Raw genomic sequence first — 27,966 nt, forward strand, 5'->3', positions numbered from 1 at the left:
ATGTACTGTACGGTTACAACCAACAATTATTTTCATTATCAATACATCTGACAATTACCAGTTTAATGAAAACCACCATGTATGGTGGAGGTCACTGGTGTCTAAATAACAGGTTTTGGATTGTTCATCCTGCAATGATGCAGAGCAGTATATGTAGAAAGTAGTGTAAAATAGAAATACTCATGTAATGTACAAGTACCTCAAAACTGTACTTTCGTAGCCTATAGTACTTAAGTAAGTTACTGTCCACCAGTGATGTTGGGTAGACTAATTATATGTTTTGTCTAACCTCAAATTAAATTACCTGAGTAAAGTAAAGTACTTGAGTTAAGTTACGTCGCTAGTACAACCACGGAAAACCATGCACGTGCAGTGCATCGTCCAACGCTGCTGCCTAGGAGACTGAATTCAGGGCATGCGCGTCCCCAGCACCCTTAACAACGGTTGCTACCAACGCGGGCTGCTGGGCGCCTGCTGTTTATCCTGAGAGTCTCACTCGGTTTTTACTTTTCAAACTTTCAGCTGGTGAGATTAATTCTTATTCGTCATATAGGTTTAATTCAAATGGTCAGAGGACAACGACATTTCCACTAGTACAAGTTCAATATTTACTTTTAACAGTGTCACATTACTTTTTATTTTTTTATCCAGCAAGGCGCGGTGTAACCATGCCTCGAGGAAGATCGGCCAAAAGTGCCCACTCAGACAGCAGTGAGATGGATATCGATGGTACAGGTAATGTTAGTTATGTTGTTGTTATTATTAACTATTAAATGTTTTTTTTGCCAGTTGCTATAAAGTGCATATGGTGTTTTTTAAGCAGAATCAGAGATAGCCAAACTGCAAAGACAGTTCAGGATCATGGAAGGAGATCGGCAGGCCTACAACATTCAGGCCCGGGAGCAGATCCGCAAACAACAGTACAAACAAAACAAAACAAAAAACAGTTCAACCACATCACAATGTACACAGTGTGTGTTTTATAATCACCTGATTGGCTGTTCGTGTGTGAAGGCAGGAGATAGACAAGCTGCTGAAGGAGCAGGCGGAGCTGCAACGAAACCTTGGTGTATGTAAGAGCTTGTTCCGCCAACAGCAGGACAGTCAGGACACAGAGAGTCTTCGTGCTTTGCTGGAGCAGAGAGACATGCTAGAGAAGGAGCTGGGGAACGAGAAGCAAAGTCAAAAAGAACTAGAAAGAGAGGTTATTAAGTCCTTTTCACTCTATATGCTACTGATTCTAGTTTCATTTCAGGTTTACTGATATTTTTGGACACACAAACCAAAGTTTATGTCGTGTTTATGTCATGTGTCTGTCTTGTGGGCAGATCTCAAACATAGAGCTGAAGCTGGCCGAGCTGAGAAAAGGAGAGTTCAGTACTAGTGACACACAAAGATCTGAGGTACGGCGGACAAAGAAGGCCATACGCACGCTGGAATACAAACTGGACAGAGTGAGTCCCGAAGGAGCGTCTTTGTCTGGTTAATGCTTCAAATTTTCACAAGTTTATATCTTCACGTATTACTGTAATATTTTAAAGCTTGGTTTCAATGTTCTTTTCAGGCTTTGACCCGCTTCAATGAGCAGCTGACCAAAAACAGCCACCTGAGAGAGGAGCTGCAGACGCTGCATATTGAACGTGCCCGTTTCCAGCAACTACACAGGAGGCTGGACAAGGTCAGAGGTCACACCACAGATGATTCAGAGTGTTTTTGTTTAGCTTCCTTATTATATAGCCCATTATTTAAGTTTTCACACTGGTTCTAAGTTGTCAAGTAAGTGTCTCTGCACTTTTGTGTTGCGTGTGGTAGGAACTGGAGGCGGTCCGCAAGAAGATCGGGGAAACTATCAACTTGTCCACTGCTGCTTATGATGCTAGGTCAGATTTGAGACCGTTGTGTAATGTCGTAGAAATGGGTGGGATTATGCACCTCATGATCTTGGTTTTTGAGTATCTTATTTATCAACCTTTCTACTTCAGGGTGGAGGCTCAGTCCAAAATGACCATGATGAGGGAGAAGGCAGTGAAGGACCTTGCCCAGTACAATGCTGAGATGAAAGAACTGGAAAGGGTTATTGCACATGAGTGTAGCCTGAAAGATTTTATGACCACCAAGTGCAGCGAGAGGAGTGGGCAGGACGACGGCCACGAAATGGGACACAGACAATGTAAGACACAGCCATTGTACTGTAGCTAATATTGCTGTTTCAACATAATATTCACAAAAATGACAAAAATGTCAGTGAACCTGTCAATGATGATAATAATGCCAACATATTTAATGTTTATCTAGCGGACAATTCCACCAATTTTCAGTTTATGCTATACAAATGCCCTATATATGCTATATATTTTTAAACTCTTATTATAATAGCTGAGTCTATTTTAGATTTTTTTTATATGCTCACAAAAACTGGGATGAATACTTAATTTATGTCGTCAGATGTGTCATTAACATTGATTTTTAAACTGATTGGTATATATGATGGGTTTTTTAATGACAGGGTTTAAATTACGCAAAATACTGAACACTTAAAGGGAACAACAGACAAATTATAGCTAGTGAGCTATTGCACATAATAGCAACATTTGTGGCAACATTGACACATTACAACTCACCAGGCCAGCTAACAGTTATTTAGGATTTTACAGCGAAAAACAGTCAGACAAAAGGTAGAACAAATGTTATATAATCACAGACAAATTCAGTAAAACATAAAATTAGTAGAAGAAAATAGTATTGACGTTGCTAGTGGCTCAGAAACCAACAAAAGTGGGAAAACACAGTCAGTCCTGCCAGAGAGTCCTTGAACATTGTAACAGAAATAACAGCAGCACTGTTACAACAGGAAAAATCTTACTAAGGGACACTTACAATGTTAGACTGTATTTTACAGATTTGGGACTGGGAAGTCAGACTAAGGAGGGAAGCTTGAAAAATAAATGTGTCACTGGCAACAGCAATCGGAGCAGTAAAAGTCAATGATAGTAATGATGCTAGTCCTGACGATGATGGTGAAAGAGTCCTAATGATTTTCATATGATGGCAATGATGCTTGTTCATTGCAGTGTCAGAACTGAAGGAGCAGCGGAGGATGGACTCAGGGGAAGAGTCGCTGGATGCTCTGGAGGAGGTTCTTGAGAGGATCCAGACAGTGACAGGAGAGGACAATCTGGACATGCTGGTCACCAGGTTCATCCAGAGTAAGTCTTACCAGCACAACCTGACCCTTTGAAATTTATCCATACACAAAGACAATGTTGTTGGACATGTTGCATTTTTCATTTTAATTTCTCTTCCTTTGGAGGAACACTGAAGTTAAATAAATGTAATGTCCCATTTTGGTAATTATGATAATCAGTCTCAGTTTAGAAGATTTAAATATATATCACCGCCGTATTGCTGTGTAGTTGAAGACCGGAACTTTGCACTCTTCAATTTTGTTAATGAGCAAAACAATGAGGCTGAAGCACTGAGGGATCAAATCAGCCAGGTGAGTATGTTTTCTCTACTTGACTATGACCATGGACACACACATAAATTCATTTCTTCCAATTTTTAACTGTGCTTTGTGGTATTCAGTGCGGAAACCGATTATTAATGTATCTCTATTATCTACTTATTTCTCTGTTTGCGCTGAAATGTGTGAATCTGCAGATCCAAGAAGAGATGGGGCAGTTTCGAGTGAAAGGTTTGCAGCACGAACACAATCACTGCTCTTTCCTGAGAGAAATTGATGAGCAACAAAAGGAGACTGAATCCCAGGCTGAGGCCTGTGAAAACAAAGGCAGCATCATAAGAAAAATCCTGCAGGAGATTAAAACAGGTTTGGCAACAATTTATTTTATGAGTCTGTAATTTCTGAATCATTTCCTGGGACGTTTCCTACAAAGATGTAATTTGGTAGTAATTATATGGGAAATAGTAAGAGTGCTCAACCATTAATTAATTAATTCCATTAATTCATAGTGTAAGCTGGAGTCTTTTAGTCAGTCTACAGCAGGTCGGATGAACATGCAAAAATGTGAAATTTGTATACAGCCAAGCAAACAATTCAACATGTATGAAGAACAATATCCAGTAGTAAATTAATAATGACTGAATATTTATATGGTTCTAAATAGTAATCTCAGAGAAAATGCATTTTCCCTAAAATTAGAATTAAATTGCAAAGGAGACATCCCATAAAATTATCAGGAAAATACAGACCTGTGTGTGTATATCTGCATACGCACACCAAGCGATTACAAAAAAGCTACATACAACATGCTGCAGCTTTGGCTGAGAACCCAGACAGCTGCAGGAAGTCCTGACCATTGGTTTCTCCCATCCCACAGGAGTGAACGGCACCTTCTCTAAGATGGAGTGTGACCGCTCAGTGGTAGAGGATATGCTGGGTTCCTCCACAGGAATCAGTGAGAACAACATCATGTCCTATCTTGGTCTGGTGGAACAGAAGACTAATGAGCTACTCACCATACAAGCTTTCCTCAATTCTAAAGTAACCTGCCAACCTGTGGTTCTGTCCTACCTTTTCTTAACATACTGTATAATCCTATTGTATATACATTACTTTCTTTCATTTCTGCTCTGTATTATAATGTGTCTCTGTATTTTTAATGCTTGCAGGATCTGGAAAAAGACTACAATCCAAAAGACCTGGCCAAATTCCTTCTGGGTCAAAATCCAGAACTGCTTCAGCAGACTATCAGTATCCAACCTGCAGTCAACAGGTCAGCCTTTTATCTGTTAGTTTTGAGATCTATATATTTGTAATTAAATCTCTACATACATGTAAACAGTTGGAACATCAGGTTGATGGATGTGTCTGTGTTGGTTGGACTCTGCAGTGTGGAGCATGATGCAGAAGAGTCTCCTGTCACTGATGAGGAAGAATGGCCACTTTCACAGGGGGAACTTCGCAAAAGAATAATGAAAGGGGTCAGTGCAATAAAAAGTGCGAGTCCTACACTTGAGTGATTATTTATGGTTCATGTCATGATCAGTTGTTTAAAGTACGTTGTTCATCTGATTTTCTGGATATGATTTATAGGTTCAGCAGAAGGAGAACTCAGTCCAGCAGGCAGCGACCAAAGCCTCAAAGATCAGTCAGCATTTCCAAGGCAGACGGCGTTCCCTGGAAGATGCACCGATCTGACACCCTGACCTGATTGTAGTTAATGTGGATCCTCATCCCCACTGTCATTATCTGTGGTTGAAGGGCCTGCTTTCATTGTTGACCATAACATAGATCAATTAAGAGTGTGACCGCTGATGGAACCAGGTTGAATCTTGCAGCTTGCACACATAAACATTTAAAGCGTAATTATGTTATATGTATGCCACCTTTTATGATGAATCACTGGCATTGCCTGCTGTTTTACATCTTGGTGTGATTTGTTTAGTTGGAGCTAATTAGGTTTGGAGCTATATAGATGCCTTTTCAGACTCTGGTAACCAGCTGTCCTTTTGATGTGTGACTCGCCATCTGGCTTTGACTATACAATCTGGTCTGAGTAAAGCCCTCCCTAACTGGCAGTGTTTCATTACATGATACTTACTGCTATCCTCAAACGAAAAGGTTGGGGGCAGCAGAGCCTTTTGTAATTCTAATTGGCATGCTGAGCCCTTGACTCTGAGTTTCCAAAAAGGAGGTAAGGAGCTTTTAGCACTTCACTGTACACACTGATTTTGAACACATTTTTGTTGGTGGAGTAAAAATGCTTTTTCTCAGATGTGCTTTGGTGAATCACCCTCATTTATTCAGACTTCTGAAAATAAATAAACTGTTAAATATGGCATTTCCATTAAATTGGTTTTCTGTTCATGTGCACCGCAGTCATTAACATTAGTTTCTCATTAACTGTTTATGCTCAGTCAGTTACCCATTCGTAGTGTAGGCATACTGGGCATTTTACCTTATCATCTTCATGTGCAGCAGTAATATTAGGAGCCTCTGTTTCTCTTTTTTCCTACAACAGCCAGTGTGGCTCGTGGTGTGTAAGGATTTTAAAAAAAAACTTCACTTTGATCCTCATAAGTTTCAAATGTCATCTAATCCAAACATCCTGGAGTGAGCCTGTGCTGGGGCAAAGATGACATTCGCTGCTGATGAGAGCAACTTCCTTTGTACAAAAGAGAAAATCAGAATGGGGGACTTATTTTAAGAAACATATTTTTACTTACAGCTCAGTGAAACAATTAACAAAGCATGTTACTATATTTAGGTTTTAAAGGTCACACTGATGCCTTTTTTTTTATCGTGGACTTCACAAGGGAAGGGGGTAATTCAACACAAGTGTACCTGTCTAAATAAGAAAGACACACATTTAGGTCATTATGTTAATTACCCTGCTTGAGTTGTGTGGTTTTAACTGGTGTTTTTGTTAAAGGGTTTATTTTTATTTTTTTTCGAGTGAGGTTTTGACAGCTGCAATTTCAGGAAGTGAAACTGCTACTCTGTAAACATTTATGACTGATCGACCGATGACTTGAAAACAGATTAGCACAGATAAAAGGGCGCCATGAAAAAGCAGAGGGGTGGCGGTGTTTGGAGATGAGATGGAGGAGGCTGCTTTCTTTGAAATTCAACTCTCACTTATCCCCCTCCACTCCCAACAAATTCTCTGTGCACACGGCTCTCTGCATTGCCATAGAAACCTTCCTTTTAATCACAACAGAAACCTCATTTCCTGCTCTTGACAAAAGAGTCCTCATTGCTTGTAGAGACCGCCTGCAGCAGCCATTTCCAAGGCCCACCTCCTTTTGCAGGCAGTACCTACCAGCAGCGGCAGCCACCCCCGCCCATCCAGTCCTTTTTACCCCTCCTCTCTGTAGAGGAACATTTACCACCTTTCCTCCTTCCTGTAGCTTGACAGTCTTACTATTTTCTAGTGCACCTTCTTCACACACCATAATCTCCCGTCATCTTAGTCCTTCTTTTCACACAATAGACTGTGGAGATTGTTGCATGCAGTTCACCTCATCGTAATCATACAGTAATTATCCAAAGAGTTGGTTTGTTTGGAGACACCTACACACCCAACCATGCGAACAAGAGCATGCAAGCACAGGTAGTGTTTCTCCACACTCTTATCTGGGAACGACATGCTTGTCTTTGTCCTATTCATCCGTTCCTTGTCAGACTGCTGTGCCTTATCAACTACAACGGTTCATGTCCTGTTATGCCAATCATAGTGTTTCTTGCAGTTCCACTCAGTCTCTCCAAAGACAAATGTGTGCGTTCATTTTGGCTGAAGCAACCAGCAGTTTATTATGCATTCTGAAGTTCTCGGCAACTTTCATCTCACCACCGGCAAAGTTTCTAGGCAAAAAGCTCTCAGCTTCCTGTCCCAGTGTGGTTATGCTTTGGAAACAAACTGTGTTAGCACTTATGAAAAGCCTTGTTCCATTTATCTTTGACAAGACTGTTATCTGAACCCAGAAAATACCCCTGTCCTCCTCTGTCTCCTGCTCTCTCTCTCTCTCTCTCTCTCTCTCTCTCTCTCTCTCTCTCTCTCTCTCTCTCTCTCTCTCTCTGTCTCTCTCTCTGTCTCTCTCTCTCTCTCTCTCTCTCTCTCCTTCCCTCTCTCTCTCTCTGGTTATTTATTTGGGAATTTTGCCAGGTATTTCCCCAGAAAGACTGCCTGCACCCACAATGCTCCCTCCCCTTGAAGAACGCCCCCCCCCCACCCCACCCCCACCCCCCAACAATCACACCCTCCCACCCACATCCCACCCCCCCATGAATGTTGCTAAGCAACCGTCCACCATGAGAGCTGGTGCGTTTTCCAGCCAATCAAATTACTGAACACATTTTCGAAATAGTGTTCAAGATGGAAAGGCGATATCACTTTTTACTATCAGGTCCTTTTTCATTTATGAGGTCTACACCTTGCAAATTATGCTGGCTATTTCATCTCAGCTCAAAGAGGTGAGCTTTTGATCATTCTCAGTGCTGGTTCAACCCCGAATGTGTTACCAGTCCACCACTGGATGGCAGCACTATCAGTTTCTCAGTTGCCACACAGGCTCCATGATTTTTTTTTTTTACTGCTGTTGCTAAGCAATCCTGACTCTCATGTCTTACCTGTGAAACATTTGTGATTTTTACAGATGTCCCTGACACCATTTTGTCTTTGTTTTCACTATTTTTAAATGCATCCTAAAGGAAAACTAAATATTGGTTGACTATAAAACCCATTCACATCCAAACTATTACCCTTATAAACCAAGACATTATTAGAATTCAGATCAATGCAGAGACAAAGCCTGTATGTTTCTGCTGGCAGCATGAATGAGATACCCGAAATGTTTGAGATCCAGGTTTGGGTTACATTTTGTCCCTTTACAGCTTCAGTTGACTTCATCTCATCATGCAGGAGGTAGGAAATGTGCTCATCGGTGACTAGGCTAGCAGCTCTTGTCTTCCACTAAAACAGCTGCAGAAAGATCCATGTATCATCTTGGTTGATATGTTGTGCAGCTTTTGTTTTCTCTGTGTACAAACCTCTGAGATGTTCCCACTGACTGTTTTGATGTTTCAGACATTATCTAGCTGATCAAGCCCCATCTAAATTTTTCTTCATCACTGATCTGTTTTTTCTTTCACACTCTCCAGGTTCTTGTGTCCCTCCCCCCGTCGGTCCCCCAGTGTGCGAGTCCCTCATCTCAGCTTTGGTTGCTGTGCAGATGGCTCTTTGTTGGTGCTTCACAATGGGTCTAAGGTCAGTGTGTCTCATGCCATCAACACACTCAAACTTCTCCACTCCAGCTGTCTCGCGGCTTTATTTGTACTTCGATTCTCTATCAAGCATCATCACTGCTCATGTGTACATGGTTGTATTCTGGTCTTGAATTATGAGGAAGTTATAAAACCACAGATGTAGCAAAGAGACAGTCTAGACGTCTCAGGCTGTAAACACCTTAACAGATCTTCTTTTCAATATCTGAGCCACACCTACGTTATCATTGAAATCAACAAAGCGCTTATCACATTAATTGAATCTTGAGTCTTACTGTAGATGTATCAATTGTAGGCAAGCTTTGTAGTATGTGATATCTCTGAAACAAACCAGACACCAGAATATCAGATCAGCCAGAGAAATAAAAATGCAAATCTACAATCTGTTCTGTGATCCCAATCCAACCCTTGTTCATCATCCAAGAGCTAATGTGATAGTTACACATTGCTTAACCCATACTATTTATTCAGAGGGTAACAAGGTATGATCTACTTTCAAAATAGCAAACAAAGAAACTGGCTTTGAATCATCAACTGAATCAGTGCAAATGACACATTTAAAAAAGTGTCTTTTAATCACTAATCTGGCTGTCACCCAAATAAAAGAGAGATTAAACACTCTAATCTTCAACATCTTCAAAAAAAGGATCATATTCCTGTGACAATATGCAGAAATGTATAGACCAATGACTATAAGAAACATAAGAAGTCCTTATGTGAAATAGTAGATTTTCTCATTGCACAAAGGAAAAATGCTAGGCAACACAAGGTTGGGCAGCAGAGGGCCATGAGGTCTTCAGTCCAGCATGCAGCAGGAAAGAGCAGGTAGAGTGAAAGGCGGGAAACTAGAAGGAGGAGGAGCATTTCTTGCAAGCAGTAGGAATTACTGGAAATTTCCACTTTTCTCTGGCAGGACAGTTGCAGGGGTGGAGCTACGAGGTGAAATAAATAAGGTGGTAGAGCTGAAGTTGAACTCAAGCAGTGCAGAAGAAAAACATTTGCCGTTCTTTCATGCACAGCCTAATAGGTTTATGAAACCTAAAAGACATTTTTCACTCATGTCCCTTTATCAGTGACACTTGAGGTTCAGTCATCTGCCACTGTGTTTGTTCAGTTACGTACCTTTGTCGAAGAATTCTTTTGGAAAGAAACTGGAACAAAACCTTGGAACATCGCACAACAACCAAAGACAGTAGTGTTTATTGGGTTATGGTGTGTTTTTATTGGCGTAAAACTAATCAGGTTGTATTACTTGAACAATCCAAAGCCATCAGGAAAAGCACAAGGTATACAAGATCTATAAGATCTATGAAAGACATTGTAATTTGTGTATGTTTTACAGTCAAATGCATTATGCATGTGTGGCATTTGTTTTAATACAGTGTATGATGCATTCTTTCTCAATTAGGGAAGACAAATTGCTTGCTGGTGTACTGTAGTACTTAATGGATCGACTGACGGACGACATGTTGCCCTACCTCCCGCTGCAATCAGACACTGTTTATCGCTCAGGACTGAAACATGTTGTCTTGTCTTTTGCTGTTGCTGTGTTTTAGTATAAATCTTTTAGTATAAATTGTTGCACTTGGAAAACATTTAATTACATCTCAACATCCACTGAATTGAAACCCAGTATATGATAAATTCGTTGACACTGGAAATGCACACATCTAAGAGCTACAGGCACTCTCATGCCAGCTGGGAGATGAACAGTCCCTGTGGCATGTCCTGGGTCTGCTCTGGAGTCTCTTGACAGTCACTTATATGTACCCTGTGTGGACTCTCAAACCAGTGTGGCGTTTTCTAAGATTGCAGCTGCTCGCATTCAAATTATAATTTTTGGTCACTACTCTAAAGTAAGAGTCGTATTAGAGATGAACAGCAAGAAACAGAGTTTACGGCGGAGCTCTTTTTTCAGAACCATGGTCCAGTTCAATGGCAACTTTACCGCTGCTGGTGCATTTTACCGACACTCATTTCACAATCAGTTCTACCTTCATTCATTAATAATGAGTCCTGAAATATCTGAACTCCTCCACGTAGGGTAGTTGCTTTCCCTTCAACCAGATGAGAGAAGACACCTTTTCATGGGGAGAATTCGTAGGAAAAGGCAACTATCATCCCAGTTACTTTACACCCAGTATCAGTTGGCTCCTGTGATTCAGAAATGGAGCCAGAAACACCCGTTCATAACCCAGTGTTAAGAAAACAACATTCTCCCGACTTTGGCTTCACCTTGATATCCTGCCTGTGTTTATCACAAACAGGGGAGGAGGCAATGCACATCCTTTAATAAATCAAACATCCATTTTGAACCAGCTTGAATTGATGGCAAACACTGCTTGAAATCCAAGTGTACTGAGACCAAAAGGCTTGAAGCATTGGGAAACACTAGCAGTAACATTTTCCAAATCCTCAAAGCACCTACAGACTAATCCACACAACACTGAAGAGACATGTCAACCACCGCAGCCCCAACAATATCCGGAGCCGCAGGATTTCAGGATCTCTTGGCACCGTGCCACTGAGGAGCTTTACATTATGAGTGTTCCTGTAAACTCAGACACAGATTATCATATTACTGTTCCATGCGGCATACAAATACACTCTCTGTTTTTTTTTCTTACTTGACTTCTTTTTTAATTTTACTGTTTCATTGAACATATTCATTTACACATACTACATGTATGCATGTGTATGTTCATTCACAACCACACTTAATGTAATGAAAATGTTTTTTGCCAGCTTTTATACTCAGTTTCCTTTTTTTTTTCCCCGTTTTTTTTTTTAAGTGAACGATAAATACATAACATTACAATTAATAAATTAAATGTTTTTTTATTGTTTTACTTCTGAATTAATCTTAATATGTAAACAATTTATGCTCCAACAATTAAGTAAAGTTATTCGTTTATTTTTAAGTGGAAACTTGATTTAATGACCCCTGGAATGTAAACCTAGTAATGGTAATTTTATTTCTCCAGCCATATATTTATGAACTTATTTATTTATTGTTTAGTACTATTGTAGTCTTGCTTACAAGACTACAACATTTTTCTTTTTTTTTGGGCAATGGTATTGTTACTTCTTGCACCACCATCTCAAAACAATGTTCATAAAAATTCAATGTTGTTTCATTAAAGATAGATTTGAAGCACTGTTTTTGCATATTTGTGTTAGTTTTCAGAGAAGCTATATTATACAGGTTATAGGTTAAAGGACTGTGACACAAGGTAATAGAGTAGTTGCTTTATTTGAAAGTGTAGTATGAGCTGTTCAGTCAGTGATGACTGCACTTAATTATGTTAATTATAGAGCCATAATATAAGCAGAGAGTCCCAGTGAGAAGTTAAATTTATGTTGTCCCTGTACCCAGCAGAACTTGTCCAAGAACCAGGGAAAGACGGCCAGACCATGCAGGACACTGCTGTGCAAGACAAAAGAGCTCAGTTTGCCCCCACCAATTCCAACAATTATCGGGACCCTTCCCCCGCCTAATCCTGACCTCTGGTCTTTGATGGGCCCCACTTTGCTCTGCCCCCGAGCACTGACATTCCACAAGTCAGGTCAGTCCTTTGTCCTCAAGAAATTAAGGTGTAAGTAAGGTGCTTTACTTCCTATCCTATATCTTCTGACCTGTTAGACCAGCAGAGAAAAGTTTAACACTTAAAGAAATGTTTCTCCAGGCAATGTGAACTGATGTTAAATATTTAATTTACTTTCAAACGTGTGTCACTGTGAACACAAAGAGGCTCTTTATTTTATACAGTATTACTTTCTCTGGTTGCATTTCTTTGAATAGCATTAAAATGTTTTCCAGTCCCTACATGTGGAAAGTATTGTAAACACTCCAGTTGTTGGCAAATACGTTTATTAAAATCACCACATAAATTGAATCTTTTTTCAACTTTTTCCTTGACCGCCCTTCTTGCTGCAACAGTTCTGCTCCCTTCTTTCACCTGCAGAATGAACAGGCTGCACGGAGACAGATTTTTTTCAGACCTTGTAACAGATTAGTGGCACATGGAAACATGTTGAGGTAGGCAAATAAGAAAAAAAAAAAAAGGACAGGAAATGATCTCACAAACACTCCCCCTCTCATCTGATTGCTCCCATTTTCCAGTCACAGAAAAAGAGTGAGTAATGCCTTCTGCTGCTTTTCAGTCTGCCCCACAGTTCTACCCGTGGATTTACAGTAGACTCAGCACACACTGAGGCCATTACTCTGTAGATGTCTGCTTCGGTGCTCTGCAGCCTCCAGATGGTCTTCATTTCCCAAATAAAAAGGGTAACACTCTATGCAATATCAAGATGAGTCCAGGTCTTCAAGTGCAGGGACATAATGAATGTCTTTGTGTATTCATTTTTCAACCACACTATATAAAACTGCCGTGTGAATGTGATAACCTGACCTCTTCGTCATTGTTCATTATAACTATTTTTGTCTCTCACACAATATATCAGAAGAATTGGTATATAAAATTAAAATCAGCAACATTTAAACACATTGGTTTAGTTATCAGGTAATATTGTTGAGCAACAGACTCAACATAATTGAAAGAAAATTCTTCATATGAAACAGAAAATTAATCTCTAAGAAACCAGCAAGTAAACTGACACACAACCCTTTGATCTCCGCATGTAATTACAGTCTACATAATTATATTATGGATGAATGTGAGGTGAATGACTAAAAAGGGCCCTGAGGCTTCTTCAAAATCAGTGGCTTGAATGCTGGCATGGCAAGGAGAAGATAACTGAGGCCGTACAGGATTAGGTTCCTAAAGTTCTTAGAGATCCTAAATTAGAGGCTGAAGAAACAGTTGTGTCAAGATTTCAACCTTGGGTGTGTTGGGACAAGTTCAGGATACAAACATTAGTAAGACTGTCTAGAAGTATTTGAAATCCAGACCAAAGGGATGTTATTTGTGGAACAATGTAAATTTGCTTTGTATGTTGGAATTAAACACGTGGAAATTACACTGTTGCTCTGTCAACTATCTGAAAACCACAGTTTTATGAAAATGAATGCGCTGTGTGTGGGCGGAAACAGTGATGGGTGTGGCAGATGAGGCTGATTGAGGTCACATTATGTGATTGAAACTTTAGGTGATAAGAAAATATGTTTGCCTCCTGTTTAGCTGACACTGAGGCACTGACCAGACGCACCTTGAATTCAAGAGTACAGGGACCACAAAGTTGTGTGCTGCCACTTCCTCTGGTTTAACAGTTGGATGAGTGAGTGCAGAGAGGGTAAAGAAAGTTCACCTCGAACTTTTGAAGGAGAAGAAACAACTTGTTTGGGGTCTCAGTCAACACTATATCATTAAGATGAAATGTTTCTTCATTAACAGGGACAATAGGTCTGGAGAAATACCACTTTTAAATTATATTAATGAGCTTCACCTGAAATATGAATTAGAGAAGAACTGTAGCAGCTTTTTAAGTAGTGTCTGTGAGGTCTTGCGAACCAACTCCATCACTGTGTGCATGCTATAAGTTTCTTGTTCTTTGCATGTGCACGTATTAGTGGTTATAGCAAGATCACTTATGTTATTTACAATTTAGACTTGACCAGAAATACGTATCTTGTTCGGCCCCTCGCCAGCTGTGGGGAATCGTACTTTCTCAGGGAATAAAAAATCAGTATCACCTTTCACAGTGCAATAAGAATAGCTGTAACTTTGTGTACTGTGTGCACACACACTTACTGTGCCACACACCAAACTCCATTCCTGTCTCAGATAGATTCACAAATCACAAAGCAACACTTGCTTGGCCTTAACCATCTGATGCCTGATACAGGATTTCTTTCCCCTTTTAGTTGTATCAAATATAGTCCAACCGACGTCCCCTACTGATTGAGCTCAACTGCCTCATGATTACTTCATGTGGAAAATGTAATAATTTAAGGATAAGTGACATTTATCCAATCACAAACAGTTATGCAATGGTCGATTTTAATAGCCACAGCGACATCCAAAATAAGATAATAAATCTTGAATTTGTAAACTAGATGTCTACCTCTCAGGTTTTGCAAGTATGTTTTTATCTCTTGTAAATTTCCTTTATGTAATATGCATAACTAAAATACACGTTGCACTGTTACTGGTGTGACCTAGTTGATCAGGTCTTGTGAAAAGTGAAAGTGTACGCACATTTGAGCAGGACCGCGTTTCGTTACAAGTGTTAAATATAGAAAGGAGGAGTGGCCGCATGGTTTTCACATCTTCAAATGAGTGTTTTCTGCTTGTAATTTGATACCCCATCTCTGCAGCGAAAGGGCGCTCAGACAAAAGATGCAGTCCGTGGGCACACGTTTAGAAACGTTTGCAAACCACCTACGGAATAATAAATCGCTGGCTGAGTCTAATAGATTATTATGACTTGAACAACAGGTCACTACTTGTACAACCATTGTTCAAAATGCAGGTGAAGAATGATATGAAGGGTAGTGGGGGGAAAAAAAGAACTCCAGTATCATAGTACAGCGCTTTAAAAACAATTGACCAATCAACGACGAGAGAGCTGGTAGGCGGGCCCTGCTGTCGAGATTGACAAGAATTTCGTCCAATAGAGTAGTCCGGCGGTCGACATTGTCCAATCTTTTGCGAGCTCGACCCGCTGTATCCAACGAGAGTGGACTTTCAACGAGGTCGAGAGAAAAGCGGGGACGGGAAGACATCATTTCTCTCTCAGCGTCTTTGGACTATACACACGAAGGCAAAGACCAACAAATTAAAAAAAAAAAAAAAAAAATTACCCCCTAAAAAGGAATATAATTATCTAAATTAATTCACAAAATTAACCATGGCCGACACAGTTGTTGACACGACCGCTACTGCAGAGGTTACAGCCAAGGTGCGTTTCATTCAGTTTTTTTTTTTTTTTTTCCTGTTGAACCGTCGTGTTTAAAGATTTTGGCAACTTTTCTAAGTTGTTGTATTATTTGTGTTAGCAAATGGTTAAGTAAGCTCTGGTTAAAGAACTGTGTTTTATTATTCGACGGTTGTGGCAAACGTTACCTTTAACGTTACTTCGTCTAAGTTAAAACAGTAAGTGGGGGGGAAATGTGTTTTACCTACATGAATGTTATCCTGAAAAATAACACTTGTCACCGAGGCGATTTATGAGTAATCGTCAGTTGAATATTGTGCCTGCAAAATCAAACTATATGCGATGTGGTTAGCTAAAAATGTGTTGTTGAGCAGACAAAGCGGTAGAAACGGTACAGCTGGTGAAGCGGAGCTGCTGCTATGGGCGGGAAGCCACAGTAACGTTGACGTTACATTACCCGCCGCTCGGGGTGAAAACGTTCGACGTTACTACTTCTAACATAGTATCCACTGAATTACACATGATAGCGGATATTGGGACCGAGCTTTCTTTTCAATTAAAGCCAGACGATGTGAAGAAACGCTTGGCACTTGATTCAGTTTTCTCGCCGTTTTATGTTGCAGGAACTGAAGGAGAAGAAAGAAGTAGAGGTGGCGGAGGAAGAGAAGAAGACCGACAACGGGGACGCACCTGCCAATGGCACAGTGAGTTGTAGACGAGTACCAGCCTCATGGCCTTTTGTCTTAGCACCCGTCATCATGCAGGTGTCGCTGCACCCGCCTCCCCCTCCTGTTCAGCTGCTCTGCACACTGTGCTTTGTTTGGGTTGTGAAATGGCACAGATGTTAGTTAGCAAGCCCTTGGACGTCTCCATTGGTTTGTCTGCTGTGAGGTTTCCCAGAGCTTGGTAGCTAATCCTCTGGGGAGGTAATAGGAGCTCCATGCTCATGCCTTTTTTAAGTGTCCCCAGAGGAGTCTGTAGATGTAAGACTCTGGGAGGATTATTTCAACTATGCTCCATGTTACGATTTTTTTTTTTCTCTCTCCCTTTGAAATATTGTCCACAATCCTATAATATTCCCTCTCCTCATTCAGAACGGTGCTGATCACAGTGACAAAGTGGAAGAAACCGCAGAGGAGGAACACAAGAACGGAGATGGTACATTCATATAAAGCAGTATTTTTGTTTTCAGTAAAAGACTTAAGCAACCATGTTCAAAAAGTTTCCAATTTGCATCATAAATGGTGTTCCATTGTGTGGCCTTGACTTCAAAATTCTTTTCTGGCTGTTGACCTAGTACAACTAAATCTTTTTGTTATAATTACATTGAAAGTAAAGGATGTATTTCCTGAAGCAACATACTGTCCTTACAGAGAAGGCAGAGGAGGCGCCCCCTGCTGAGGAGACTGATGCACAGCCTGTGAAGCGTGCAGCTGAGGAGGAAGAGGTGGGTATTATCAATTTAATCACTTGTTTTCCATTTGTTTTGACTAATCTGGTGAACTATTAATCTCTGCTAATGCATGAAATTTTTCCTATTTTCACTAGGAAAAGGTGGAGACAAAAAAGCAGAAGACAGAGGAAAATGGAGATTCAAAAGAGGCAGAAGTGGAGGCTTAGATCTCTGCCCTGCAACTTGTTTGCAGCACTGTCTTACCAGCCTGGTCAACATCGTGTTGTAGAGCTTGTGCTTTCTGTATTTTTGAGAGAAAGATTTCTTTTTGTTAACTCCCATGTTATCACATTGCACTGGAGTCCTGAAACATAGTGGCCCTGCATCCTTTTTTATGAAATGTTATTTATTGGTCTTTAAAATTAGCTTTTTTTTCTACGTGTACAAATTGGGCCACAACATGAGATCAGTTTTTTTTTTTTTTCCTGTTTCCTTTTCCTTTTTTTTTCTTTTTTTTTTTTTTTTTTTTCTATCAGTATGTTAGAAGCACAATCTCTATATCAGTACTGACCAGATGATTCATACATACAGGCAGCTGCTCACCTCTTCCAAGGCTCATGTTGACCTCTCAGATTCACTTAAAGGACCAAAGATAAGTTTTAAGCAGGGGCTAATGGACAGTTGTTAGCATTATTAGTTGAGGCATGATTTTTTGTGTTGAGCTGCTACTTAATCCTTGGCTTGGCTGCCCTGTTAACATAACAGATGGTTCAAATGAATAAAGGGGCTCTGTCTTGTGCCTCCATGATAAGACTGCTTGACCCTGTCTTATGGAGGCAGGATTTTGCAATGTTAATTAACCCCTCTTAAATCTTAAAGCTTTGGTCATTTGTTCTGTATGCATTCCACGCAAGTTTGTACCATTTATACTTTGTTTTTCTTATGTTTTCAATGAGTTTTATGTTATGGCTGGGTAGCCCAGTTTTGTGTCCAAGACTGCCTTTTTCAGAACCAGAATGACATTTGGTTACTTCAGCCACTGCTTTGTATATTCTGATTAACAAATAAATTGTCTTTTTACTTAAGTATACCTATTTTGTGTGTATGTTACCTGTTTATAAAACAACAGTGCCTTTAAAACCATGGTTTTATAAGTAGATGATGTCACTTGACCCAATTTTTCTTAACATGGAAAATGGCTGGCTTAGATGCAGGAAGGAGCAGGAATAATCTCTCATTTGGTAATGGAAAAGTGCACAGAATCCACGGATTGTGGTTTTATGTCTCGTGGCTCCCCCATGTGGTGTACATAAATATTGCAGAACATCATCGATCAAGTCAACCGGGGTGATAGCTGGTATGGACTACAATGATAATCATTGATTTAAAAATCACAATAATTGACACAGGAGTCCAAAATGGCAAAATGGTCATTTTAGTTTTAACTGAACCCTGAATAAAAGTAGCTTTTACAGTAACTGCTAATATTGAGCAATAGGTGGTACCATGTAACACAAAAACTTTTTTTTTTTTTTTCTCTCAACAAGCTGCAACAGCATGATCCATACAATTACAGTTTCCTCAGAAACGTTAGAAAGGTGTGCATACAGTCAGTCTGGGAGGCTTTAATCGTAGGCAATTGTTGACATTCTGCTGAGGCAGCAATTATGAGCGGCTCCATAATGTTTGGGCACTCAATGTGTGACCCAGTAGATGAAACCATGACAATGATAGGCTTAAAACAGGTTATATACTGAAGTTTACCTCATGTTAAAGCCCTGCAGTCAAGCTTGGTGTCTGTGTTGAGGCTGTACAGATAAAGCATACTGGTTGCCATGGCACAACAGATGTAAAAAAATAATTCATATGTAGTTTTTGCTAATGAAGATGGCTTTTTTTTAGGATGGAAAAGGTATGAAGTTTGGTAATTTTGTGAGGAGCTTTGCCAAGAAATGTAAGGTCATCACTATACTGAGTTGACGGGCTGAGCTCAGTGGAGCAGAAACCTACTACCTTAAGCATGCACCCCAATGATGACAATAAGTACTTGCTGCTGGCTCTATGAGCCCCCACAGTCTTTTCTTTCACTGCTGTCCACCTTCAGGGTTACCCATAGTTCATATGAGTCTTCTCTCTGTTTGCTGTTCTTCTGTTTTGTTCCGTTTCCGACTGAATGCTGAATCACACCCCAGTTTCAACTTCTCCTCTTCCTGATAATGACAAGAATCACTGTCATTATTACAATGGTTTTGCCAGGAGTAGGGTGACAGCTCACAGGGCTGTCAATGGCTTAGTGAGGGCCCAGACAGAATTTGCCACCAGCACACATTTCTCTGTGTTTTTCGAAGTTCATCTATGAGTGAGTATATGTGTGTCATCCTATTAGTCATGGCTCTGTGCTGATTAAGTAATTAAGTGGCATTGAACCCATACTTGGGGTGACACTTGATTTAGAGTCACCCAGCACTAAACAGTGAAATTTGGGCATAGCACACTGGTTAAGTCTCATAGTCACTGGATAGTGTGGAAAGTGTTGTTTTTACTTGCAGCTTAAATGTGAACAATGTGGAGCTTTTCAAGACTGTAACTGTGATTAAGCACTGTTCAGCTTCACACGAATATTAAGTATGTGTCTGCGAAATTATGCAAAAAGAGCTGATGTATTAAAAGAGAAGCATTAACAGTGAGTATGAGTGGTCACCGGCAGCACATTCAGTTAGTCAGAAATTCCTGCTTAAGGTATGATTCTTATATGCTAACTCAGAGAAACAGGCAGGTAGACATTCCCTTGGCCGTATGACCAAAACAAAACGTTAACACAAGGCTTTGACAGATTATACAGCAGCTCATGCAGAAGTTAGGCAACTGATAAAAGGAAGAAACAGAGGGGAAAGCTGTGGTTAGCCTGTCTGTAGTGATCAACATTTCTATACTAAACACCAACAAGCAAGAAAAGATGATGCAAGATTTTACAGCAAAGAATCAGACACAAGAACAGCTTATCTATACTCAAAGAGGTCACTCACAGTCTCTCTCTCTCGCAAATACACACACATACACACACAAATCCATTTGTCCCACACTGCACTCAAAAAGGTCACACATTCGTTTGTAAAAGTTAGGAAAAAAATGCATGGGCACACACACTGTATGAACACACTGGTCATGTATACACATATTAGAGCAGTGGCCAATGTATGTCTGTCTGTCTGTCTAGCTCTGAGAAGAGCAGTGCTGATTAATCTGGAACAATATATGGAGCTGTGCTGTACAGTGTGCGGCAGGATGTTCAGTATGTTTGTCCTATCAGGGTAGTGAAGGTCAACACACTCAGACACTAAGCAACAGTGTGAGAGCGTGTGCCGTTGAGTGTGTGTGAGGTAACGTAAATTAAGAGGCTTTTCTAAATGTGCACCAATAGTGGCTGGGTCTCGCTTTCGGGGGGCTCACCCTCAGGGGGGGGCAGCTGGTACACCACGCAGAGAGAGGAGTACAGGCAGCCCACGAATGACATCAGGCTTGCAAAGTACATCACTCCCTGGGCCCCACCCACCAGTGAGGTCAGAGGTCCCATCGCCACAGAGACTAGGATCTGAGCCAGGAAATACTGACAGCTGAGCAGAGAGATGTCCACCCCCATACCTCGTCTGGTGCCGTCCTCTGATGAGCCACAAAACTGAGGGGCATACAGGAAAAGTTTAGCTATATGGTGCATCACAAATCACTACAGCATGGAAGCATTATTTCCTTATTTTTGGGAAATACGATTATTTGCCTTCTTGCTGAGAGTTAGATGAGAGGATTGATGCCACTTAAATATGAAGCAGCAGTTGACTAGCTCACAAACACTGGAAACAGGGAAAAAGAATCTTGAAAGCTAAAGAAATAGTCCCGCACAGAATCCCCATAAAACCACAGTGTATCATTTTTATACTTCGGTTTTTGTACAGATTAAACAAATTAGATTTACAATGTTAATTGCTTATCCTTATAGGTGGTAGGCGGATGTTGGTTCCTTTGGAAGCTAAGCTAAGCTAAGTTAGCCGGCTAATGTCTGTAGCTTCATATTTAGGGGACAGATACAAGAGTGGCATCAATCTTCTAATCTAACTCTTGGCAAAATAGTGAATTAAAAAAAAATCCCAAATTGTTGAAGCATTCCTTTAAGTTCTAAAAATACCATCAGACAACTCCATATTACTCTAGAAATGAGTCCATTAGTCCTGCATTTATCTAGAGACTGACCTGAGGGCTCTGGTAGTATTCACACAGCAGAGAGTAAGGCAGCGTGCATAGAGAGGAGAAGAGGACCCCATAGGTGACACAGAGAGAAAGTACCACATAGAGGTTGGTGGATAGTGTGGCAAGACCTGTGCCCAAACCAAACGCCAAGTAGGCAAAAAAATATAGAGTGCGAAGAGAGAAACGCTCCTCTAGTTTCTCCAATATGGCTGGAAGATGAAGAGGAAACAGAGGGAAACAGAGAGACCAAATGTAAAGCTGTAAGTTAGACAAATTTTGCACACTTCCAACCAGGGTAGGAAATTACTCTTCTTAGGGTTATATATATAGGGCTATACTGACACCCAAGCCATGATATGATGATGAGTGTTGCTTACCTGAGTAGAAAGCAGCACTGAATGCATAGATGCACATGCCCCAGCAGCCCATGCTAACACCAGCATTGTAGCGTTGGTAGGCCTCAGAGTCGTGGGGTGCTTTGGGGTCTCCCTCAAACACAACCTCCCCCATGAAGTCAGTGTAGAAGAGCAGCATGCCTTCAAAGGACAACCAGCCTACAGCACAGAGAGAAGCAAAGAGTATGAACTCAGTTCATTTTAAGTACAAAACGGGCAGCTTTTAAGGTTTTTTTTTTTTTTTTTTTTGACTAGACTGAATTTGAATGGAAATGATTTTTCTCACCCAAAAAATGATTAGTGCATAAACTCCGCAGAGAGGGAGGCATCCTGTAGATGGCTATACACAGCAACTTCATTGACATTTGGGATTCTCCTGTCTCCGCATTCTCACTCAGATCACTCTCATAGCGCACCCCATTCAGCAAAATGTTTGCAACCTACGTCAGACAAAAAGAGACAGGCACTGTGTTAACAAATGCCGTCGTGGCTCCTTCCTAAACAGCTTTGTCATTTTTAAAATATGTGTCTGACCTGCTGGCTGAAGGTCACTGTTCTCCTGCGTCCATTCTCCAGCCCAACTATCTGTGTTGCCATGGGCTCCTCCATCAGTGCAAGACTCTGGGGTCGCTTCAGGATACCAGCAGTGGAGCCTCGATGTGACCCTGCACCAGGCTGAGCTCCAGCCGTGACCTGAGATGCTCCATGAGATTGTGCATCTCCCTTGGGCTGGGGCGCTTCTGCATCCTGAGCTTCTCCAGCTGGATGAGATACCACATCGGCCTGGGTCTGTCCTACAGGATGACTCCCTGCCCCCTGTGTGGACTCTTCAGGAGGTGGGGAGTCCCCTGGGGGCAGGGGCGTGGTGGTGGAATTGGGGGCCAGGGCCTGTGGTGTCTGCTGACCTGTATAGCAGTCTATGAGCACACTGTCTATATAGGAGGTTCCTAACGAGGAGGCAAACTCATTGATACCTGTGAGCGAGCTGTCCCTACTTATAAAGCTGCCATATTTTGGAGTGAGGGGGCTCAGTGGCGATATTGGGCTTGTGAGGCCGGCACAGAGGCATGCATTGGCACTACAAGAATGGGCTAGAGGGTCGGGAGGGTGAGATTTTGAGAAATTGTAGCTATAAAGACCATCCTCGTCTTCCTCATCCAGTCCAAAACCTGATCCTGGGGGAACAGGAGGAGAGGGAGGAAGAGGCAGGCTGGGGCTCTTCAGAACGTTTTTGCTGGAGTTTTTGTTTGGCTGGCTCTTTGGTAAGGGCCGTTCAGGGATACTCATCAGAGTCATGGCTGTGGCGATCACCAAAGTGACACTCGTAAACAAGTATATGACCCGCAGTTGACCTCCCATCAACCTTCCAAATTGTGTCTGGTCCCAGTTGATGCCACCCACAATGTAGCCAAATCCACCTCCTAGTCCTGTATAAAAAAAAAAAAAAGAATAAAAATAACAGTGACAAACGATAACCTTTTATTTATCCTTTTCCAATAGCTGTTTATTTCTTAAAGCTCATTTCTGCTCTGTTTTCCGCAGATTATCTTAAAAGAATACTAGATATAGTTAACATCTTCTATCCTACAACTGTTAATAATAAATTAAACCTGCATTTACAACCATTGTAAAGTGTTTTCTTACCTGCCAGCAATGCATGGATGTTCAGCCCCCGATCCTGGTCTTCTGGGCTGCACACGTCCATCATGTAGGCATGGCTCGGGTTGTCGGCTGAATCAGCACTGAAGTCCATCAAAACCACACCACACACTGTCAGGACAATTCCCCACTTGTGATTTAAAGCTGTGTCAGCCAGAACACCTCCAATGTCCCGCCCATTCAGCACCAGGGTAAGACCAACCAAAGCCCCTTTGGGGAAAAGCAGAGGAAAGTCAGAACTACAGTTCAACAGACATCTTGCTCAGTGGGGGGAAAAAAGCTCCCAGCTTAGTCATGGAAGCTACAAAACAGAAACCCAATGTTAACAGCTGGGGCCATGGAGATTGAAATATATGGACATTTACCAGTCAGAAAAGGTCTGATGAAAGATGTTATCAAGTTGCAGTATGGGAAGCAGAGATAGTAGTATTTTTATGTTATTTCTTTCATATTATGGACTCAAGTCTCAATATCTTGGTATCTGCTGCTATGATTTTAATAATTTTTTTTAAATCTGTCTTGCGGGTATTCCAACTTTATGTAAGTGCACTACAAAGTCACTGCAGTCCTCTTTTAACATTTCTTACCTATAGCCAAGGCAAAAATGAAAGGTCTCCTTCGCCCAAACCGGGATGTGCATCGATCACTCCATGCTCCTATGAGAGGCTGAACGAGGAATCCTTCAAGCCAAAGACAGAGGAGAGAGTTAGAGGCCACTGAGTGAGTGCAACGAGATGATTGTGTTTCATAAGTACAGCGTATCACATGTCAACTTCCATCAGTTGTTCACCCACCCAGTATGGGGCTAATAAACCACACCAAGCTGTAGAATTGATCAGGCAGGCCCATCTGTAGAAGCACAGGAGTCACATAAGCTGTTTCCATGGCATAGCTAAATTCAATACCAAACAGGATGCAGCCATTGAAGAGTAGCTCTTGGAAGGTACGTCTCGGGGGAAGTTCACTGAGGTCCAGCTGGTCCAGGGGACAGGGTGTGTTGGGCGGCGGAGGTGGAGAAGGTCTTATCAGCTTCCGACGCTTGGGCTGTCTTTGGAAGTTGTTGGCTCTGTGACTCAGGTGTCGAGTGGTGGACGTTGGGAAGCTGGCAGTTTTGGGGAGTGAGCTCCTCCAGATACCTTCCTGAGCTGTGGATAACCTCCCCCCTGGACTGGCCAAAAGGGGGTCAGTGGGGGTGCCCATGCCCGGGGACGACATCTCTCTCAAGCCAGCTCACACTGCAGCATAGAAGAGGGTGATAAACGTTGTCAAGTTTGAACTCAAGACATGATTAAAACTTGTTCTGGGCTCGATTGTTCATATTAGAGGTCATTCAAGAGCACCGCAATTCGCCCTAGTGAACATGTGTGTAAATTAGTGCTGCTGATGGTTGTGTAGTGCTACCAAGAGGACACTGCAGTCATCAGCAGAGAGCAACGATGGCACAGCAATGATGGGCACGACGCACTGCAACCAATGCGCATGTTCGTGTTGTGCGCAAAGCCCATGTGCTCCGGAGCATGCGGCACCGCTCTCATGAAGCCTGTTTCCATTTTAATATTTCATGGCGGAAGCTCAGGTCGGACACAATGGAGCCGCTGGGGGTTGTAACGATGGCTTTCAAGACAATCGCGAGGAAAACGTGTCCCTACCGCTCAAGCGCAAATGAAATATTTGACCAATATAGATCCTGTTGTAGCCCCGTAACCGAACGACTGCTGTTTTTGAGTCTGCTTATCTAATATTGTATCCTCGATATTATCCTCGACTTGAAATTTGTCTTTAAAGGTGGCGACCACGCAATCGACTCGACTGTGTCAGAAGATGAAGAAGGCGTGCAAATTTCAAAGGTGAAAGATGATAATTACCTTATCGGGGCGGCTCGTCATTTATTGCGACACACTGTGTAGGTAAACAGAGCAACCATCATGATTTATAAAAAAATAACAAAAAACGTAGGATGAACTACAGGAGTCATGGTTGGTTTTTTGTTTTGTTTTGTTTTGTTTTGTTTTGATGCAGTCATCCCCCCGCTCTCTCCTCCGTCCCTGCTCCTTCCCCCTCTCTTCCTCACCCTTCGCCTCTTCCTCCCGGTCTCTCCCGTGACGTCACGCCCCTCCCTGCAACATCAGCACCGCGGACAGTCCCCGCCGCAAAAACGCCTCAGCCTGTCGACACGTCCATCCTCTACTCCGGTACACATACCGTGTACGTGAGGTCTGTGACTGATACGTTCGCCGAAACCTACTTGGATGCAAATTTTCGGTGCTTCGGTTGAGTTTATCAATTGTATTCTACTTTTTAATGCTGCTCTACAACATTTCAGGGGGGAATATTGTTCCTTTTGCTCGACTACATTTATCTGACAGATATAGTTATTAGTTACTTTTCAAATTTGGACTGGACATAAAACACTTATGATAACTTTATACAGTTCTATACAAGATTAAACCAGTTTTTTGGCATGTGTCTGCTCCTTGTCACATTTCAGAGGTCTATGAGTCAAAGACATTTCCCCTCTAAACTTCTCAGATGGTTACTGCAGAGTTTTGTATACGAACTTTGTTTTTTTTTTTTTTTTTTAAACTTCTCTTCTCTCCTATTAATGAATTTAATGACCCCTCAGATTCATTTTGTGACCCACTGGAGGAGGCACAACCCCTAGGTTGGGAACCACTGGACTTTATAACCTAACTGTATGTAAAGTGGTTCAAACTAGTTCCACCCTGACCAGCTGCTTACATATTGATGAATCTGTATTAATCTATTATGTAATATATAATACTATGCCAGTCAAGGGCCGCTATTCTGCAGAGTGAGTACTTTTACTTTTGATACTTAAAGTCATTTTGCTAATGATACTTTTGTACATTTACTTATGTAAGATTTGAAATGCCGGAGTTTTACTTGCAATAGAGTATTTTTACATTGTTGTATCTACTTAAGTAAAGGAACTGAGTATTTCCTGAGTCCTTCTTCCACCCCTGCCAAATAGATCTGAAGAAGGAGAGGAAGGTTCACAGCTATCCCTCGCGGCCTTCACACTAAACAGCTTCATGGCTTAGCTCTCCAGTGTCGGCGCTCTTCAGCAGGTTCTTTCCAACCTGAGCGACGTTGACGTTTGACATTTTCTACATCTAGGCTACACAGAGTGGAAACTGGCACCGGCTAATCAAAGTTAAAGGCCATGAACAGTATGTACAGTATATAATCTTTTAGTAATTGGTACTCCATTACATTTGTTTTGAAGCTTTAGTTACAAGTTACTTTATAGACTCAGTTTATTAAACCAAAAATATAACCACTTTTACCAGCTGCAGAATTAGAGTGATGCTTACACATGAACACATCAATAATTGTAAGCCAATAATATGGTATGCAGTATTATATTAAAGGTGAATGATCCTTTAAGTATATTTTGCTGCTAATACTTCTGTAATTCTATTCAAGTAATATTTTGAATGCATGACTTTTACTTGTAACAGAATATTTCTGCACTGTGATATTAGTACTTTTACTTAGGTAAAAGATCTGGGTAATTCTTCGACCGCTGGAATTGCATTTAGATGAGACTTGAAAGAGGATTTTCATTTGACTGACTGTAACTTTGTGTAAAGTTACAAATACTGTAGGTGCTACTTTTTCATGCACTTTGTTGCAATCTGTTCGATCAATATTAGGTTTATAAACCTAAAAGACATGTTTGACTTTCTGGGGCGAAAATGCCTCAAGTATATTAAATTGATAATATGTAATATTAGATTCTCCTCGGTTTTGATAACTGTAAACCCTTAAACTTCAGTGTTTCAAACTCATGTTGTGCTACAACGTTCAAGCCCACACAATTCTGTTTAAAATTCTAGTAATTCTTGTGATCCCAAAGTTTTCAAACTTTCCAAGTGTCAGGCTGTATTTTGGAGCAATATTTTTTTACGTGTGTATATTAATGAATGGCAAGAAATTTAGAATGTGAATTGAAATACTGTCTTGGGTTTGAATATTTCCCTGTCTAAACATCACAGAGCTTCAAAGACTTGGATCAAGCGGATAGAGAATATAAACTTGTCAAATAGTGTAAAATAAGATCATTTTTACCATCATAAATGAATTTAAGGGGGAAAAGGGAAAACTGCATGTGAGGGTTTTAAATAAATTGGCATCTTTTTTCTGTTAAATGTATATGATTGTGCAAATTATGCATGGACTTTTAACTTAAATTCATGTCACTGGTCACTAACAACTGTCTTCCATTATCTTTTACTGTGTCTGTTCAATTACACACCATTATTAAGCTAAAACAATGAGCTGACATGTATTTTTTTTTACAGAAACATTGAATTGTCGAATAATTCTTCTGTTCAATTTGTGATAATTCTTTGAACATGAAATCAGCAGGAATTCCTTGCACATCATAGAAAATACACACTACTATTTTTCAAGTTTCTGCTGTATTTATATGGATTTGATATGATGATAAGGTCAAATATTCAAATAACAGAATACAAGCTTGCTTAATTTGTGCAGTTTATTTGTGTTTCACAAGGTTATGATCTATTAAAAGATGTACTGTGGAGAGGCATGTTCTTTTTCTACCTCTGATGTTGGTGCTGATCTGCTCCATCAGTGATAGTGAAAACAAGTGTGCATGATTAGGTCCATGATTAACAGTGAGGGACAAAGCACTGTCAGTGTGTAGA

General features: G+C 41.0%; 3 protein-coding genes across 8 annotated transcripts; 2 read left to right on the forward strand and 1 right to left on the reverse strand.

Annotated features, from left to right (window-relative positions):
- Window positions 1-435: 435 nt before the first annotated feature.
- odad1 (outer dynein arm docking complex subunit 1) lies at window positions 436-5,161 on the forward strand. The gene is made up of 15 exons (XM_040116040.1): window positions 436-525; window positions 652-735; window positions 821-920; window positions 1,015-1,204; window positions 1,329-1,454; window positions 1,565-1,678; window positions 1,813-1,880; window positions 1,983-2,170; window positions 3,072-3,206; window positions 3,414-3,496; window positions 3,661-3,829; window positions 4,341-4,504; window positions 4,633-4,736; window positions 4,854-4,944; window positions 5,057-5,161. Exons 2-15 carry the CDS (start codon window positions 669-671, stop codon window positions 5,159-5,161), a joined length of 1,704 nt encoding a protein of 567 aa, XP_039971974.1. The 5' UTR covers window positions 436-525; window positions 652-668.
- A 10,208-nt stretch (window positions 5,162-15,369) lies between these two features.
- On the forward strand, window positions 15,370-18,070 carry si:ch211-222l21.1 (parathymosin). The gene is made up of 5 exons (XM_040158671.1): window positions 15,370-15,607; window positions 16,207-16,287; window positions 16,678-16,741; window positions 16,957-17,030; window positions 17,132-18,070. Exons 1-5 carry the CDS (start codon window positions 15,557-15,559, stop codon window positions 17,201-17,203), a joined length of 342 nt encoding a protein of 113 aa, XP_040014605.1. The 5' UTR covers window positions 15,370-15,556; the 3' UTR covers window positions 17,204-18,070.
- Window positions 18,071-18,395: 325 nt separating this feature from the next.
- Window positions 18,396-27,962, reverse strand: slc45a1 (solute carrier family 45 member 1). Of its 6 annotated transcripts, none has more exons than XM_040158572.1 (10): window positions 25,344-25,362; window positions 25,138-25,171; window positions 24,067-24,507; window positions 23,860-23,952; window positions 23,258-23,482; window positions 22,148-23,040; window positions 21,900-22,053; window positions 21,596-21,772; window positions 21,222-21,427; window positions 18,396-20,652 (listed from the first exon to the last, which is right to left on the reverse strand). In XM_040158572.1, exons 3-10 carry the CDS (start codon window positions 24,485-24,487, stop codon window positions 20,380-20,382), a joined length of 2,442 nt encoding a protein of 813 aa, XP_040014506.1. In that variant the 5' UTR covers window positions 24,488-24,507; window positions 25,138-25,171; window positions 25,344-25,362; the 3' UTR covers window positions 18,396-20,379. The 6 variants fall into 6 exon arrangements, with proteins under 6 accessions (XP_040014506.1, XP_040014508.1, XP_040014507.1 ...); XM_040158574.1 differs by lacking the exon at window positions 25,344-25,362 and having other exon boundaries at window positions 18,396-19,186; window positions 20,619-20,652; window positions 25,138-25,318; XM_040158573.1 differs by lacking the exon at window positions 25,344-25,362 and having other exon boundaries at window positions 18,396-19,186; window positions 20,427-20,652; window positions 25,138-25,318.
- Window positions 27,963-27,966: the final 4 nt, after the last annotated feature.

This window comes from Xiphias gladius, chromosome 21 (assembly GCF_016859285.1).
Source record: "Xiphias gladius isolate SHS-SW01 ecotype Sanya breed wild chromosome 21, ASM1685928v1, whole genome shotgun sequence".
Classification (NCBI taxonomy): domain Eukaryota; kingdom Metazoa; phylum Chordata; class Actinopteri; order Istiophoriformes; family Xiphiidae; genus Xiphias; species Xiphias gladius.